Source organism: Dendrobates tinctorius, unplaced genomic scaffold, assembly GCF_039654945.1.
Source record: "Dendrobates tinctorius isolate UK_male_01 unplaced genomic scaffold, ASM3965494v1 ptg000087l, whole genome shotgun sequence".
Classification (NCBI taxonomy): Eukaryota; Metazoa; Chordata; class Amphibia; order Anura; family Dendrobatidae; genus Dendrobates; species Dendrobates tinctorius.
Window position 1 is genome coordinate 7609310 of NW_027361755.1, and position 15330 is coordinate 7624639.

The 15330-nt window shown below is 40.4% G+C and overlaps 1 protein-coding gene across 11 annotated transcripts in view; it reads right to left on the reverse strand.

Annotated features, from left to right (window-relative positions):
* Positions 1-15330, reverse strand: part of TIAM2 (TIAM Rac1 associated GEF 2) — a 769295-nt gene that overhangs the window by 54908 nt on the left and 699057 nt on the right. For all 11 annotated transcript variants that reach the window (XM_073585716.1, XM_073585715.1, XM_073585720.1 and 8 more), the window contains 2 exons: positions 7730-7848; positions 7539-7647 (listed from right to left, as the gene is read on the reverse strand). In XM_073585716.1, coding sequence (XP_073441817.1) covers positions 7539-7647; positions 7730-7848 — 228 coding nt within the window. The remainder of the gene's footprint in view (positions 1-7538; positions 7648-7729; positions 7849-15330) is intronic.

The window sequence follows — 15330 nt, forward strand, 5'->3', positions numbered from 1 at the left end:
ACGGTGCTCCTGAGCAGCTGAACACGGCTAGGAATAAGTCTCGGAGGGAAAATGTCATGGGAAAATCAACAGAATTTTCGTAGCTTCGAGGACCTCACCAATTGTTTTAATTATCAATAAAATTGGCTGCTGTGGCCATTTTTATCCAAAGAAAAATGGATTGTTGTTTGAGCTTTTATTTATGGGAGAGGGTTGGGGAGAACTTCTAGGGAGAGGTAGGATGGGTGCTAGTGTCAGGTGGCAGGAACGTTCATTTTCCATATAACCCTTTGAGTTTTGTCTGGTTTGTTAATATACAGCTCTAGCAAAAATTAAGAGACCACTGCAAAAATTTCCAGTTTGTCTGATTTTTCTCTTTATAGATTTTTTTTTTTTTGAGTAAAATGTAAATTGAGCTTTTATTCTGTAAACTACTGACATGTCTTCGAATTTCCAAGCACTAAATTTTGTATTTATTCTCAGAAAATGAGAAATGGTCAAAATAAAAAAATGTAGTGCTTGCAGACCTCAAATAATGCTAAGAAACCAAGTTCATAATCATTTAGAAACAATAATACTAATGTTTTAACTCAGGAGAGTTCAGAAATCAATATTTTGTGGAATAACCATGATTTTTAATCACAGCTTTCATGCGTCTTGGCATGCTTTCCACCAGTCTAGTATGGATTGCTTTTGGGTGACCTTATGCCACTCCTGGTACAAAAATTTAAGCAGTTCTTCTTTGTTTGATGGCTTGTGACTATCCATCTTCCTCTTGATTACAATCCAGAGGTTTTCAATGGGGTTCAGGTTGGGAGAAAGGGCTGGCCATGACAGGGATTTGATGTGGTGGTCCTTCATCCACACATTGATTGACCAAGCTGTGTGGCATGGTGCATTGTCCTGCTGTAAAAACAGTCCTCAGAGCTGGGGAACATTGCCTGAGCAGAAGGAATCAATTGTTTTTCCAGGATAACCTTGTATGTGGCTTGATTCATACGTCCTTCACAAAGATTAACCTTCCCAATTCCAGATTTGCTGAAGCATCCCCAGATCATCATCGATCCTCCACTAAATTTCACAGTGGGTGCAAGACATTGTGGCTTGTATGCCTCTCCAGGTCTCTGTCTAATCATTAGATGAAAAATGAAAATGAAAAAAGCATATACAGAATGGGAGGAATAGGGCTAAGCAACAGCACATGTGAAAAAGACTTGGGTATACTAATAGATCACAGACTGAATATGAGTCAACAGTGTGATGCAGCAGCAAAAAAGGCAAATGCAATTCTAGGACGTATTAACAGAAGCATACAGTCTAGATCACGTGAAGTCATTATTGCCCTCTACTCCTCTTTGGTCAGACCTCATCTGGAATATTGTGTCCAGTTTTGGGCACCACATTTTAAAAAAGACATCAACAAACTGGAGCAAGTTCAGAAAAGAGCAACCAGAATGGTGACCGGTCTGCAAATCCTGTCTTATGAGAAAAGGTTGCAGGATTTGGGATTGTTTAGTTTGCAAAAGAGAAGACTGAGAGGAGACTTAATAGCTGTCTACAAATATCTAAAGGGCTGTCACATTGTAGAAGGATCAACTTTATTCTCATTTGCACAAGGAAAGACTAGAAGCAATGGGATGAAACTGAATGGGAGGAGACACAGATTAGATATTAGAAAAAACTTTTTGACAGTAAGGCCGGGGTCACACTAACCGACGCAAAATACGGTCAGTATTTTCCATGCGTAATACGTATGAATGGCCCCTAAACAGTGCTTCGTATGTCATCCGTAATCAAGGTGTGGTCACGTATTTTGCGCATGTAAGCATCCGTATGTAATCCGTATGGCATCCGTATGGCGAGATTTTCTTGCAGGCTTGCAAAATGGACATATAATGGAGCCCTATGACAGGGTTTATAACAGAAACCAAAGAATAGATATAGACACATAGAATGCATATATATATATATATATATATATATATATATATATATATATTCTATTTGTATACATCTATTCATTCGTTTCTTTATTAAAAAACTGTCAGTGTGAGTTTACTGTATAGCGCACCGAATTGCCGGCTTTGCTAAAAGACACCTGGTGCGTATTTCTCGCAAGTCACATGTGTGGTCCATGTGTAATCCGTATTTTTTGCGCACCCATAGACTTGCATTGGCGTACTACGGCCGTAGTACGCTGACAATCGCAGCATGCTGCGATTGGCACGGACCGTAGAATACGGATGAGAAATATACGGCTGGTGCGAGTGACCCCATAGAGAATCATTTGTCCGTGTGTAATGCGTGCTTTTAGCGCCTCTCACTCGGCCGTATTCCTCGCCAGTGTGACCCCGGCCTTAGAGTGATCAATGAGTGGAACAAGCTGCCACGAGAAGTGGTGAGTTCTCCTTCAATGGAAGTCTTCAGAGGCTAGACAGACATCTGACTGGGATGATTTAGCGAATCCTGCTTTGAGCAGGGGGTTGGACCAGATGGCCCAGGAGGTCCCTTCCAACTCTACGATTCTATGATTCAATGAGTCTATGACCAGGTGTTGGGCAAAACTGAAAATTAGACTCATCAGAGATGATCACCTTACTCCAGTCCTCTATGCTCCAATCCTTATGATCTTTGGCAAACTTCAGCCTGACTCTCCTTTGCATCTCATTGATGAAAGGCTTTTTACTACCTTTACATGACTTGAGCCCTGCCTCTAGGAACCTGTTATGAACTGTTCTTGCTGTGCACTTCACCCCAGCTGCCATTTGCCATTCCTTTTGTAGGTCACTTGATGTCATCCTGTAGTTGCTGAGTAACATTCGAATAAGATGACGGTCATCCTGGTCAGTGGAGAGTCGTTTTTGCCCTTTGCCGGTCTGTAGCTTTGTTGTCCCCAATGTCTGCTGCCTGACTTTGTTGTAATGGACTGTAGTCTTAGAAATTATAAGGATAAAGGTATCCCTCTGCTAGTAAAGCCAGAATTAATGCCTTCTTATCCTCACTCAAGACTTTTCTTTTCAACTCCTTTGGCATGGTGAAAATAATTTTTTCATTCCTATTACTTTTGGGATATTACTAGCACTTGTTTTGCGATCCAGCTTGTCCTATTGCAAGAGGTTAGTGAACACCACAGCAGGTTTTTTTTAGACTTTCCTTCGTTAAATAAGATTTGGTTCATGTGATCACCTAATCAGAAGCACATTAAGAGGTGTACTCTGATTTGAATTCAACTGACACTGGAATGGAATGGCTGTCAGACATGTAGAGAAGCTGATTTTTATAAAACTGTGCAGTGGTCTCTTAACCATATACAGCTCTGGCAAAAATTAAGATTAATGTGGTGGTATATGACCACTGTAGGTACCACCTCATTGATTTAAGTACTGTATTGATATCTACAGTATGTTACAACAATCAGGGTGATAATGTCTAAGAGAAAGTTAGTCCAGCTCATTGTTGTGCGTAAAGAGTGTGATCTGGAATATGGAAGGCTCATAGGCCTGTACGCCAACTATCAGAGAAGTAGAGTAGTACTTCAGCTTCACGAAAAAGGCCATCTTCTATTAAATGTGTAAAACAATTTGATGACAGGTTAAAACTTGAACATCTATGCGTTTCAGGTGCTTGACACATCCTTTACCATGAGGTCTAGTATAGTGTGCCCATACATCTGTACAGTTTCCTGTTGCGGTGTGCATAGCAATAGTATAGATTAGACAATTAGTGTAATTAAAATAACAACTTGATAAAAACTAATGGATGTTATTGCAATATATGATATATATATATATATATATATATATATATATTTGACTTATGGCACGTGTGATCAATGTTGGCAGAAATTTTTGAACTGATAGAACAGAACATGAGAGCAGGTATTTAGGAGTTAAACTTAATAATGCTAAAGAAATTTGAGCTATACTAATACAATGTTCATGACTATTTAATAATGCAGCATAATATAATTTTGTTGATTGAGCCCTAAAAGTACTTGTGTGTTTAGTTTGAAAATCCACCATGCTTCTTGATTTTTTAGGATTAGTTCTATATCCTCATCCTTTTATGGGTATCTTAAGCTGTTCCATGGCATAGATTTTCATTGATGATCAATACAGTTGTGGCCAAAAGTATTGACACCCCTGCAATTCTGTCAGATAATACTCAGTTTCTTCCTCATTGCTGGCCACCTTAGAAGTCTCCAGTGCTTTCTCTCAAACCATTTTCTAGTGCTTTTTGAAGTGTGTTTTGGGTCATTGTCCTGCTGGAAGACCCATGACCTCTGAGGGAGACCCAGCTTTCTCACACTGGGCCCTACATTATGCTGCAAAATTTGTTGGAAGTCTTCTGACTTCATAATGCCATGCACACGGTCAAGCAGTCCAGTGCCAGAGGCAGCAAAGCAACCCCAAAACATCAGGGAACCTCCACCATGTTGGACTGTAGGGACCGTGTTCTTTTCTTTGAATGCCTCTTTTTTTCTCCTGTAAACTCTATGTTGATGCCTTTGCCCTAAAAGCTCTACTTTTGTCTCATCTGACCAGAGAACATTCTTCCAAAATGTTTTAGGCTTTTTCAGGTAGGTTTTGGCAAACTCCAGCCTGGTTTTTTTATGTCTCGGGGTAAGAAGTGGGGTCTTCCTGGGTCTCCTACCATACAGTCCCTTTTCATTCAGATGCTGATGGATAGTACGGGTTGACACTATTGTACCCTCAGACTGCAGGGCAGCTTGAACCTGTTTGGAGGTTAGTCGAGGTTCTTTATCCAACATCCGCACAATCTTGCGTTGAAATCGCTTGTCAATTTTTCTTTTCCGTCCACATCTAGGGAGGTTAGCCACAGTGCCATGGGCTTTAAATTTCTTGATGACACTGCGCACGGTAGACACAGGAACATTCAGGTCTTTGGAGATGGACTTGTAGCCTTGAGATTGCTCATGCTTCCTCACAATTTGGTTTCTCAAGTCCTCAGACAGTTCTTTGGTCTTCTTTCTTTTCTCCATGCTCAATGTGGTACACACAAGGACACAGGACAGAGGTTGAGTCAACTTTAATCCATGTCAACTGGCTGCAAGTGTGATTTAGTTATTGCCAACACCTGTTAGGTGCCACAGGTAAGTTACAGGTGCTGTTAATTACACAAATTAGAGAAGCATCACATGATTTTTCGAACAGTGCCAATACTTTTGTCCACCCTCTTTTTTATGTTTTGTGTGGAATTATATCCAATTTGCCTTTAGGACAATTCTTTTTGTGTTTTTTCATTTAAGACAAATTAAATGAAGATAATAATACCAAAGAATTTGTGTTTTCAATCATTTTCAGGAAGAAACTGAGTATTATCTGACAGAATTGCAGGGGTGTCAATACTTTTGGCCACAACTGTAATGGGCATAAAAATAATGCAAGTGTTCAGATGCCTGTGACTTCGTTCTTGTGCTGTTACTATGATCAACATTGTACAGATGTTCCCGAATGCGGGTTTTAAGTTGTCTTCAGTTTACATGTCACACAATCTATAATATAAAACTACATGTGTGGAATTGCAGTTAATGAATGATTTGATTGGAAAACATTCCTTGTCAGAGGAATTGCTAAAGGTTTTGCATTGTACTATCAGTACATATAATAGTTCAAAACTTTATCTGCCGAGATTAATCGCATGTGCCATAAACTGTATATATGTGCGGGCACACAATACTAGACATCATGATTAAGGATGTGTCAAGCACCTGAAACGCGAAGATTGTCGAGTTTTAACCTGTCACCAAATTGTATTGCACATTTAATAAAAGAAGACTGCTTTTCCGTGAAGCTGGACTATCAGTCTCCTTTCCTAATAAAGTCTAACCATTGTCAGAACCACCAATTCTATGGACTGAGAACTCGATGTTTACACTACATTTTGCGTTCCTGTGACTGGCTGTCAATGTCGGGGAGCAGAATGCATTCTTTACTTGGGTCAGATTAACTAAATTTCCTTCATGGTTATCTGATCTCATAGTTTGAGTTTTTGTGAGATTTATTTTATTGGCATACTAGGTAAAATTTATGTTTTAATGTACTTCTCATGATTTGCTGTCCTTATCTAGTAAGTCACATTCTATAGAGGGAGACTATTTACTTCTATTTTTTTTTCCATTACTTATATCAAAAAATGTAGGATTAATAACGAAAAGGAAAATAGGATTTCAGTCTAGTTTGGCGAGTTGAGAAATTTTCACAGTATAATTATTTCAGCAATTAAACACAATCAGTGTGGAAATAATCAGCTCGGCCTCTGTCCTACTCATGGAGATGAAGTTGTCAATACAAATTGCATTGCAATAGATATTATGTAACATAACAAGCTTGATCAACAAGGAAAATCTAAGACATAGCTCATGTTTAACTGGTGATAAATGCAAATTACCATAAACAGATTTCTGATGATTGATTAGAAACCAATATCTCATGAGATATTGACAACTTTATAAATATTTAGATAACATTTTCCATACAAAATTATCAGAACATATGGATGTAATAAAAGATGTTATCTGGTCCGTACCCTACTCCTTCCATTACCAAAGCAGAAATCAACCCCCCCAAAAAAGTCCCTCGCTGTAGAGAAAGAAAAAAAAAAAAAAGGAAAAGGTAGCTGTTCACCAGGATGACAAAAAATAGCTTTTCATCTCCTCTTCAGGAATTATATACAGGACATAGGGGGCTTGGCACCTTTTACTCACTAAGCAAAGAAGTCTGGACAGGGCATCTGCTACACTTGGGAGCTGTAGTCCTGGAGTGCCAGAAACCACCTAGAGGGCTGACTAGTCAGAGGCAACTAACACCCCATCAACTAGTCAAAACCTTCATTAGCATAGGAAAAGGGGACATTATAAATGCTTTTTTAAAGGATTAATTTACCTGAATGTTTTATAGGGCTGGTTAGGCAGGGAGTTTAATCATACATGGGTGAATGCTGCTGGGTTAGAGGGTATGGGGGACCTGACCGGTTTCCTTTAAGTTCCCAGCTTACGGGCAGATTCTTTGAAAATTTGCTTGCCCTATTTGCACTGCTTGTTCCTGTGCAAAGTACCGTAAGTTGGTTACGTTTTTTAGCATTACCTCCTATTCACTACAGAGGACCTGCAAAATAAAAAAAGATCTCCACTTCATTTTGGATAACCTAAAAAGGTCTGTGCCCCTCCCCTTCCTCAAAAATAATATTTAGGATGGTTCAGAAACAAAAATAAAAAGTCTTGCTAATATGGAACATTTAAATGATTTTAAATGCTGCACTGGTCAAAGCCCAGTTTACAACTGGCCCTGAAGGGGGTAACAGACATCTCTTTTAGTATGATGTGACAAGTTATAAGATAGTTGTAGGAAACCGCTAAAAGAACGAACCCCGGCTAATAGTAGCATAGTGTATTTTCTGTTAATATTCTATTTTGGTCATTATTTCCTAATCAGTGAGCTTCATAATTCTCTAGCAACAATACAGTTACAAAATATTTATATACATATATATATATATGTGTGTGTGTGTGTGTGTGTGTGTGTGTATACAACACTCACCAAACACGGTCAGTTCAAGCTCTTTTCTTGTTTTGCCAAGAGATGGAAAGATATTAAGCCAGGTTACGGTAGAATATACCAACAGTTCCCCCATAGAGAGCTCTGTGACCTGCGAATATAAAACCTCATTTGAAAGGTGCTCTCCCAAGAAAACATTGTAACCAGTGCAGGGGTCCAGATTTTTAGGTTACCTCTTTCTCCGTTCCACTCTGCTCTGCTACTAGTTGATCAAACACTGTTCCATAGTCTTCATAGATTTTCTGCATTTCATTAATGTGACTGGCCACTTTCTCCATAGCTTTTAGTGCTTCTGTAAATTTAGAAAATAGAAAATTCAATAATTGACTGACATTACGGACTACAAAGTATGGAAACAGAATAGTTTTGTTTCATTTTTGAAGTAATAAAATATTGCAATTTGTGTGATTCCAATATTGTCTATGTGATTGCTGCCAAGAAAATAATTTATTTTATCCATCAAACAGATGAAGAATGAAGATCAATGGGCATATTTATTAAAGTGATCAGTCCCTAAAGTTTTTGTCAAATCCCTGAGCTTTCTGAAGTTTTATTATGTCCAGTAGTTTCATTGGAAAGGAGGAGACTATATTATTCACCATATACAGTATAAAAATGGAAATAAAAAAAAGTAAAAAAAAAAGGCAATTCATCACTTAAGTACCAAATTGTATTGTGAACAGTTACATAAGAAAATAGTTTAAAAAATTAAAGCGTTACATTATAATAAAAAAGTTGATTTGCATTTCTAGTTTTAGGATCATACTTTATAAAGAAGTTTGATCAAATCCATAAAGGTTCTTTGCTCATTTCCACATCTATAAAAAGTCTACTGTGAGTATGTAATTAGAAATGTACAATATTAAACACCATAGGAACATGCAATGCTGCTCGCTATAAATGCTCAGAGACAGCATGCAACAGATGGACCAACACTTTTCTTTTATAGCGGTGATAACCCCTTTTTAATTCAGTGGATCATAAACTAACCAGATACACTCAGCACAGCACTTAGTCATTTCAGAGCATATTCTCTTCTAAAATACACAGCTAGAAAAAGATCAAGGAGGTACTTAGAGGTTAACATGAACACGTTGGCTAGAAATGTTTCTGTTTTAGAAATTGACAAACCAACCCATTTAACTCTCAGGATTTATTTTATCAATTAGTTACTGGGGGGAGGTAAAGGGGCCACTTTTAGCCACTGAGCTCTATGACATGGTCCCCCGCAACAACTTCTCCCCATTCTGTAAGCTGCAGGTTACATAAGGGAGCCTACAGAATGGCAGAGTGAAACACTGGATGAATCACGAGTGGAAAGATGTCTTGTTCGTGACTCAGCATGATGCCATCAACACTTTGGTCCACCCACACCTTACTGCTGTCTGCCGGAAGACTCAACAGAATCTGAGGTTAGGTTTCATAGTATCATGGTTTTTAAGGCTAAAAGTAGACCTACATTCATGGAGTTCAACCCATACCTTAAAATGATGATCCAGAGGAAGGCAAAAACCCCATGAAGCAGATGCCAATTACCCCATATTAGGGGAAAAATACTTTTCTGACTCCACATATGTATGGCAAACAGACTAGTTCCCTGGATCAACATCGTACTGTAGAATTTAGTACCCATAACCTGTAATATATTTTTCAAAAGAGGCATCCAGGTCCTCTTTGAGCCTTTTTAGTGAATCAACTATTAGAACATCATGTGGCAGACAGTTCCATAATCTCAGCTGCTCTAGGTGCCTGCGGCAGCCAGGACTGCTCAGTCACTGGTCTCCATCTACTGATGATAGCCACGTGCCACGATTTGAATAGGGGGCAAATGTGCAGTACCCGGCCGCCGTCACTATCTGACAGAGCAGCTCTGTAACTGAGCACTTCCGGCAGTTATCGGCATTAAGAACAGCTGATCGGTGGGACGCTACATGTCGGACCCCGGCCGATCAGACATTCATGACCTATTACAAAGATAGGTCATCAATGTTAGGGTCCCATCACATATAGCGACACTCTAGCGATCCCGACAACGATACGACCTGGTAAGGATCGCTGGTGCGTCACTACATGGTCGCTAGTAAGCTGTCAAACAGGCTGATCTACTCAATGACGCAGCGATGATACGGCGATCCGTATAACAACCTCGGTGGTCGTTGGGACCTTGTCACACCTGCGTCCCCGAGTTCTGAGTCGCCAACGAGTTCGTTCATCGGCGTCAAACATAGCGATGCATGCTGGCCAGCAGGATGCCAACGATCAAAAAATGGCCTGAGACATTCAAGCACGATCAGCGATATCCAGCGGGGGGGCCGGTCGCCGCTATGAGTCACACATAGCGAGATCGCTGGTGAGGTCGCTGTTGCGTCACAAAATCTGTGACGTTTCAGCGATCTCGCCAACGATCACGCTATGTGTGACAGGGCCTTTAAAGTAGTGGACAACCGCTTTAAGGCAAAGACCTTGATGGTAGTGTTCTCTGATTCCACTGATAAGACATTGTTGACTGATCCTAAGGATAGGCCATCAATGTTAAAGTATTGGACAAGAACCTACCACTAATATTTCACCTTTACTGAAGCAGATACTCCCGTGTCTTTCAGATGACATGTCTTGCTGCAGCAGTGTGACCCCTCCACTGACACCACACACTTCATTTGCCAACTTCTCAAACATTCTGGTGTGTGCCAGATCAGGACTAGTCTCCATGACACTCTTCCATCTACTCTGCTATTAGCTGTCTCATTGTCCTGAAGTTTCACTCTACAATTCTCCCCTACATCTACCCAAGTGAGATCCTGCTCAATGAGCAGCAAACTTCTTTCCAGATAGTCAATGGTTCTACAGTGTTGGCAGCTGCTCATTTAGATCCAGTATCTGGATAATGTACAACGTCCACAAAATTCATACAACAGAATGCACCCTCAAGTGTCTGGTCAAGGATTTCATATATGTGACATATATATATACAGTCATGGCCAAAAGTATTGACACCCCTGCAATTCTGTCAGATAATATTCAGTTTCTTCCTGAAAATGATTGCAAACACAAATTCTTTGGTATTATTATCTTCCTTTAATTTGTCTTAAATGAAAAAACACAAAAGAGAATGAAGCAAAAAGCAAAACATTGATCATTTCACACAAAACTCCAAAAATGGGCCGGACAAAAGTATTGTCACCCTCAGCCTAATACTTGGTTGCACAACCTTTAGCCAAAATAACTGCGACCAACCGCTTCCGGTAACCATCAATGAGTTTCTTACAATGCTCTGCTGGAATTTTAGACCATTCTTCTTTGGCAAACTACTCCAGGTCCCTGATATTTGAAGGGTGCCTTCTCCAAACTGCCATTTTTAGATCTCTCCACAGGTGTTCTATGGAATTCAGGTCTGGACTCATTGCTGGCCACCTTAGATGTCTCCAGTGCTTTCTCTCAAACCATTTTCTAGTGCTTTTTGAAGTGTGTTTTGGGTCATTGTCCTGCTGGAAGACCCATGACCTCTGAGGGAGACCCAGCTTTCTCACACTGGACCCTACATTATGCTGCAAAATTTGTTGGTAGTCTTCAGACTTCATAATGCCATGCACACGGTCAAGCAGTCCAGTGCCAGAGGCAGCAAAGCAACCCCAAAACATCAGGGAACCTCCGCCATGTTTGACTGTAGGGACCGTGTACTTTTCTTTGAATGCCTCTTTTTTCTCTTGTAAACTCTATGTTGATGCTTTTGCCCTAAAAGCTCTACTTTTGTCTCATCTGACCAGAGAACATTCTTCCAAAATGTTTTAGGCTTTTTCAGGTAAGTTTTGGCAAACTCCAGCCTGGCTTTTTTATGTCTCGGGGTAAGAAGTGGAGTCTTCCTGGGTCTCCTACCATACAGTCCCTTTTCATTCAGACGCCGACGGATTGTACGGGTTGACACCGTTGTACCCTCGGACTGCAGGGCAGCTTGAACTTGTTTGGATGTTAGTGGAGGTTCTTTATCCAACATCCGCACAATCTTGCGTTGAAATCTCTTGTCAATTTTTCTTTTCCGGCCACATCTAGGGAGGTTAGCCACAGTGCCATGGGCTTTAAACTTCTTGATGACACTGTGCACGGTAGACACAGGAACATTCAGGTCTTTGGAGATGGACTTGTAGCCTTGAAATTGCTCATGCTTCCTCACAATTTGGTTTCTCAAGTCCTCAGACAGTTCTTTGGTCTTCTTTCTTTTCTCCATGCTCAATGTGGTACACACAAGGACACAGGACAGAGGTTGAGTCAACTTTAATCCATGTCAACTGGCTGCAAGTGTGATTTAGTTATTGCCAACACCTGTTAGGTGCCACAGGTAAGTTACAGGTGCTGTTAATTACATAAATTAGAGAAGCATCACATGATTTTTGAACAGTGCCAATACTTTTGTCCACCCTCTTTGTTATGTTTGGTGTGGAATTATATCCAATTTGGCTTTAGGACAATTCTTTTTGTGTTTTTTCATTTAAGACAAATTAAATGAAGATAATAATACCAAAGAATTTGTGTTTGCAATCATTTTCTGGAAGAAACTGAGTATTATCTGACAGAATTGCAGGGGTGTCAATACTTTTGGCCATGACTGTATATATATATATATATATATATATATATATATATATATATATATATATATATATATATATATATATGTATAATGGATGACATTGTCAACAATGGAGCACAAACTACTAATGGGGATTGCACAATAGAGGAATATAAACAATTATGGTAAGTATAAAAACAGTGAAATAGTCATGTTTCCTCTTGTAAACTCCATGAATCCAAAGTCACAATTAAGGTGTAATCCCATCTCCAAGATGCTATCTCAACGTGCAGTAAGTGTAATAATAACATTAGGAAATACCTTCAATGAGAAATGCAGTATATTTCTCATGATTCACAAAGTTGTTTACCCCATGTGCAGGCACTGCAGTAGCTTAGGTATCCTTGGATTTGACAACTCACACAGTGACAGTTAGTTGATAGTGGTCACAACCATAGATCTTTAAGCTACTGCAGTGCCTTGTACATGGGGTAAGAAACATAGTGAATCTGAAGAAATTTACTACATTTCAAATTGGAGGCACTTACTAATATTATTACACCTTCTACATTTAGGGAGAGGATCTGAGAGATTGGAATACCCATTTAAGGCAATTCACTTTCGAGCTCTTTTACTCACTAATTCAGATGCATTAAAAAATAGTTGCTTTTCCATATCTGCAATACAACCTACAATTCACTGCAATGCTTGAAAAGCTCAGTATATAATTACTAGATGGTGGCCCGATTCTAATGCATCGGGTATTCTAGAATATGTATGTAGTTTCACAGGTGGACTGCACCTGCCGCAGTCCAGCCGCGAATCCCGCGTCGCTGATTAGTCGCGCCCAGCCGGGTGCAACCAATCAGCGACAGGTGCAGTCAGCCCGCGAAACTACATATTCTAGAATACCCGATGTGTTAGAATCGGTCCACCATCTAGTCTGCTATATAATTGTCTAATTCTGTCTGCCTCTCTGTTTGTAATGGAAATCCCATGTCGCTGATTGGTCGCGGCCGGCCGCGACCAATCAGCGACGCAGGATTTCCGTTACAAAGAGACAGACAGAATTAGATAATTATATAGTAGATGTTGTCTGTTGAGGAACTGAGCATTTATAACACACTCTGGGCACAAAATTGATAGATTTTTATTATAAATTACTTATTATTTTTCACTTCAGGTAGTCACAGCTCGACCACTCATGTGTGAGAAAGGAATACCAATCTATAAAGCGATGACAGACGACAGAAAGAGACGAGCGGGCTGTACTATTATGTTGTTTCCATAGATCCTATAGAAATAAATGGTAGTTACGGAAACAGCGTAAGCACAGAGAGGTACATTATTTTCACAACTTAAAGGTTACGGAATTAGCGTATCTCGCTGCAGTAACGCTGTTTACGTATCTGCCATTCACGTCTACTATACGGAAATGGCATAGTAGTAAAGCCCGCTCGGCTATTTCCGTAATACCGTCCACTTGTGCTAGACACCGTCGTTTACACACTGCAGACCCCAGAGCAGAAAAGTTGCAGGGACGAATCATGTGACTTGCCCGTGTCACGTGGTTCCTACATCATTGTCAATACCTAGCAGGAGCTCCTCCTCCGGTGCAGATGCGGCCAAAGCTCCCTGCTCCACCGAGCGTCCTCTGCCAGGTCAGTGCTGTGTGCCCAGTCCTCAATCCATTGTAGCCGGTGTGGGTGAAGGAGGGCGGCCTCATCTAATTCTGTCTGTCTGTCTCTCTGTTTGTAATGGAAATCCCGTGTCGCTGATTGGTCGCGGCCGGGAGCCACCAATCAGCGACGCGGGATTTCCGTGACAGACAGACAGAATTAGATGATTATATAGTAGATTTTAATATTACTTATGCGAAGACTGTGTGGGCATTATAACGTGTGGGGACCATCACATTGTGTAAGGGATATCAAACTGTGATTAGTGCAGCTATGCCCCATCATACTGTGTATACAGGAGCTGTGGGCCAATTATGCAGTGTTTAGGAGTGCTGTGGGTCTATCATAATGTTTGTAGAGGAGTGTACAGGGGGAACTCAGGGTACATTACTGTATATAGGCGACTTGAGACATTATTACTGTAATGGGGAGACAGGAGACATTATTAAATTTTCAGAAGGCAATTAAGAAGCATTATTGTTATAGGGAGACCAGAGATATTGTGTTCGTCATAGGTCCACACATGGGGCATTATTATTTTTTACGGGGCGAAATGTTCACTGTTTTTCAAGGCATGTAACATTTTCAAGTGGGCAATTTTAACATCTAGAGGGCACAAAAGAGGCATTTTACTTTGAAAGGGGCACAGGTTTACAAGCTGTGATACTTTCAAAAGATGTTGCTACTAGGTACTAACCATGCAAGGTGCCCAAACTTTTAAATCAGCCCATTTTCCTTTTTGTAATTTTTAAAATGTAAGAAATGACATCATGTATATAGATTTTTTTTGCCTAAAATACAAAGGAATGCAACATCTTTAAATTTAGACCTTTAAGAGATGATTTCATCTTCAACTTGCTTAACTGTTCACAGTAACAGTAATTTTGACCAGGGGTGCCCAAACTTTACATGCCATTGTATATGTTCAGTAACACTAGAGTTGAGCGAAACGGGTCAAACAATTTCAAAAGTCGCCGACTTTTGGCAAAGTCGGGTTTCATGAAACGAAACCCAACCCTAGGATGAGGTCGGCCAAGAGGTCGGCGACTTACGCGCCAAAGTCGCGTTTCAAAAGTTTGTTTTGCGCTCTTTTTCAGCCAATCAGGATCCACGGACACTGTGGGCAACGTGATGACATAGGCAGGGGTCACCACCATCTTTCAGAAGGGCATGCAAGTGATTGGCTTGCTTTGGTGGGCGTCACAGGGGGTATAAAAGGGCGTGCACGCCGACCGCCATCTTACTTCTGCCGATCTCAGTATAGGGAGAGGTTGCTGATTCTGTAGGGAGAGCGTTAGGCAGGGAAGAAGACAAAAAAACTGCTTCTGCTGCTAGCGATTTGGCCTGCACAACACACCAGTCACTGTGTGTGCAGTGCAAGGGGAGGCTATATAGTGGTGTATCAGTGGTGTTGGTTGTTGGGCTGCCTTCTAAGGCTTCCTGACATTCCTGCATTGCTGTTTACCCACTGCTCCGCAAACTGCTTTTTTAAAAGCAATCCAATCTCCCTTATCCTCTAGTCACTTTTGTC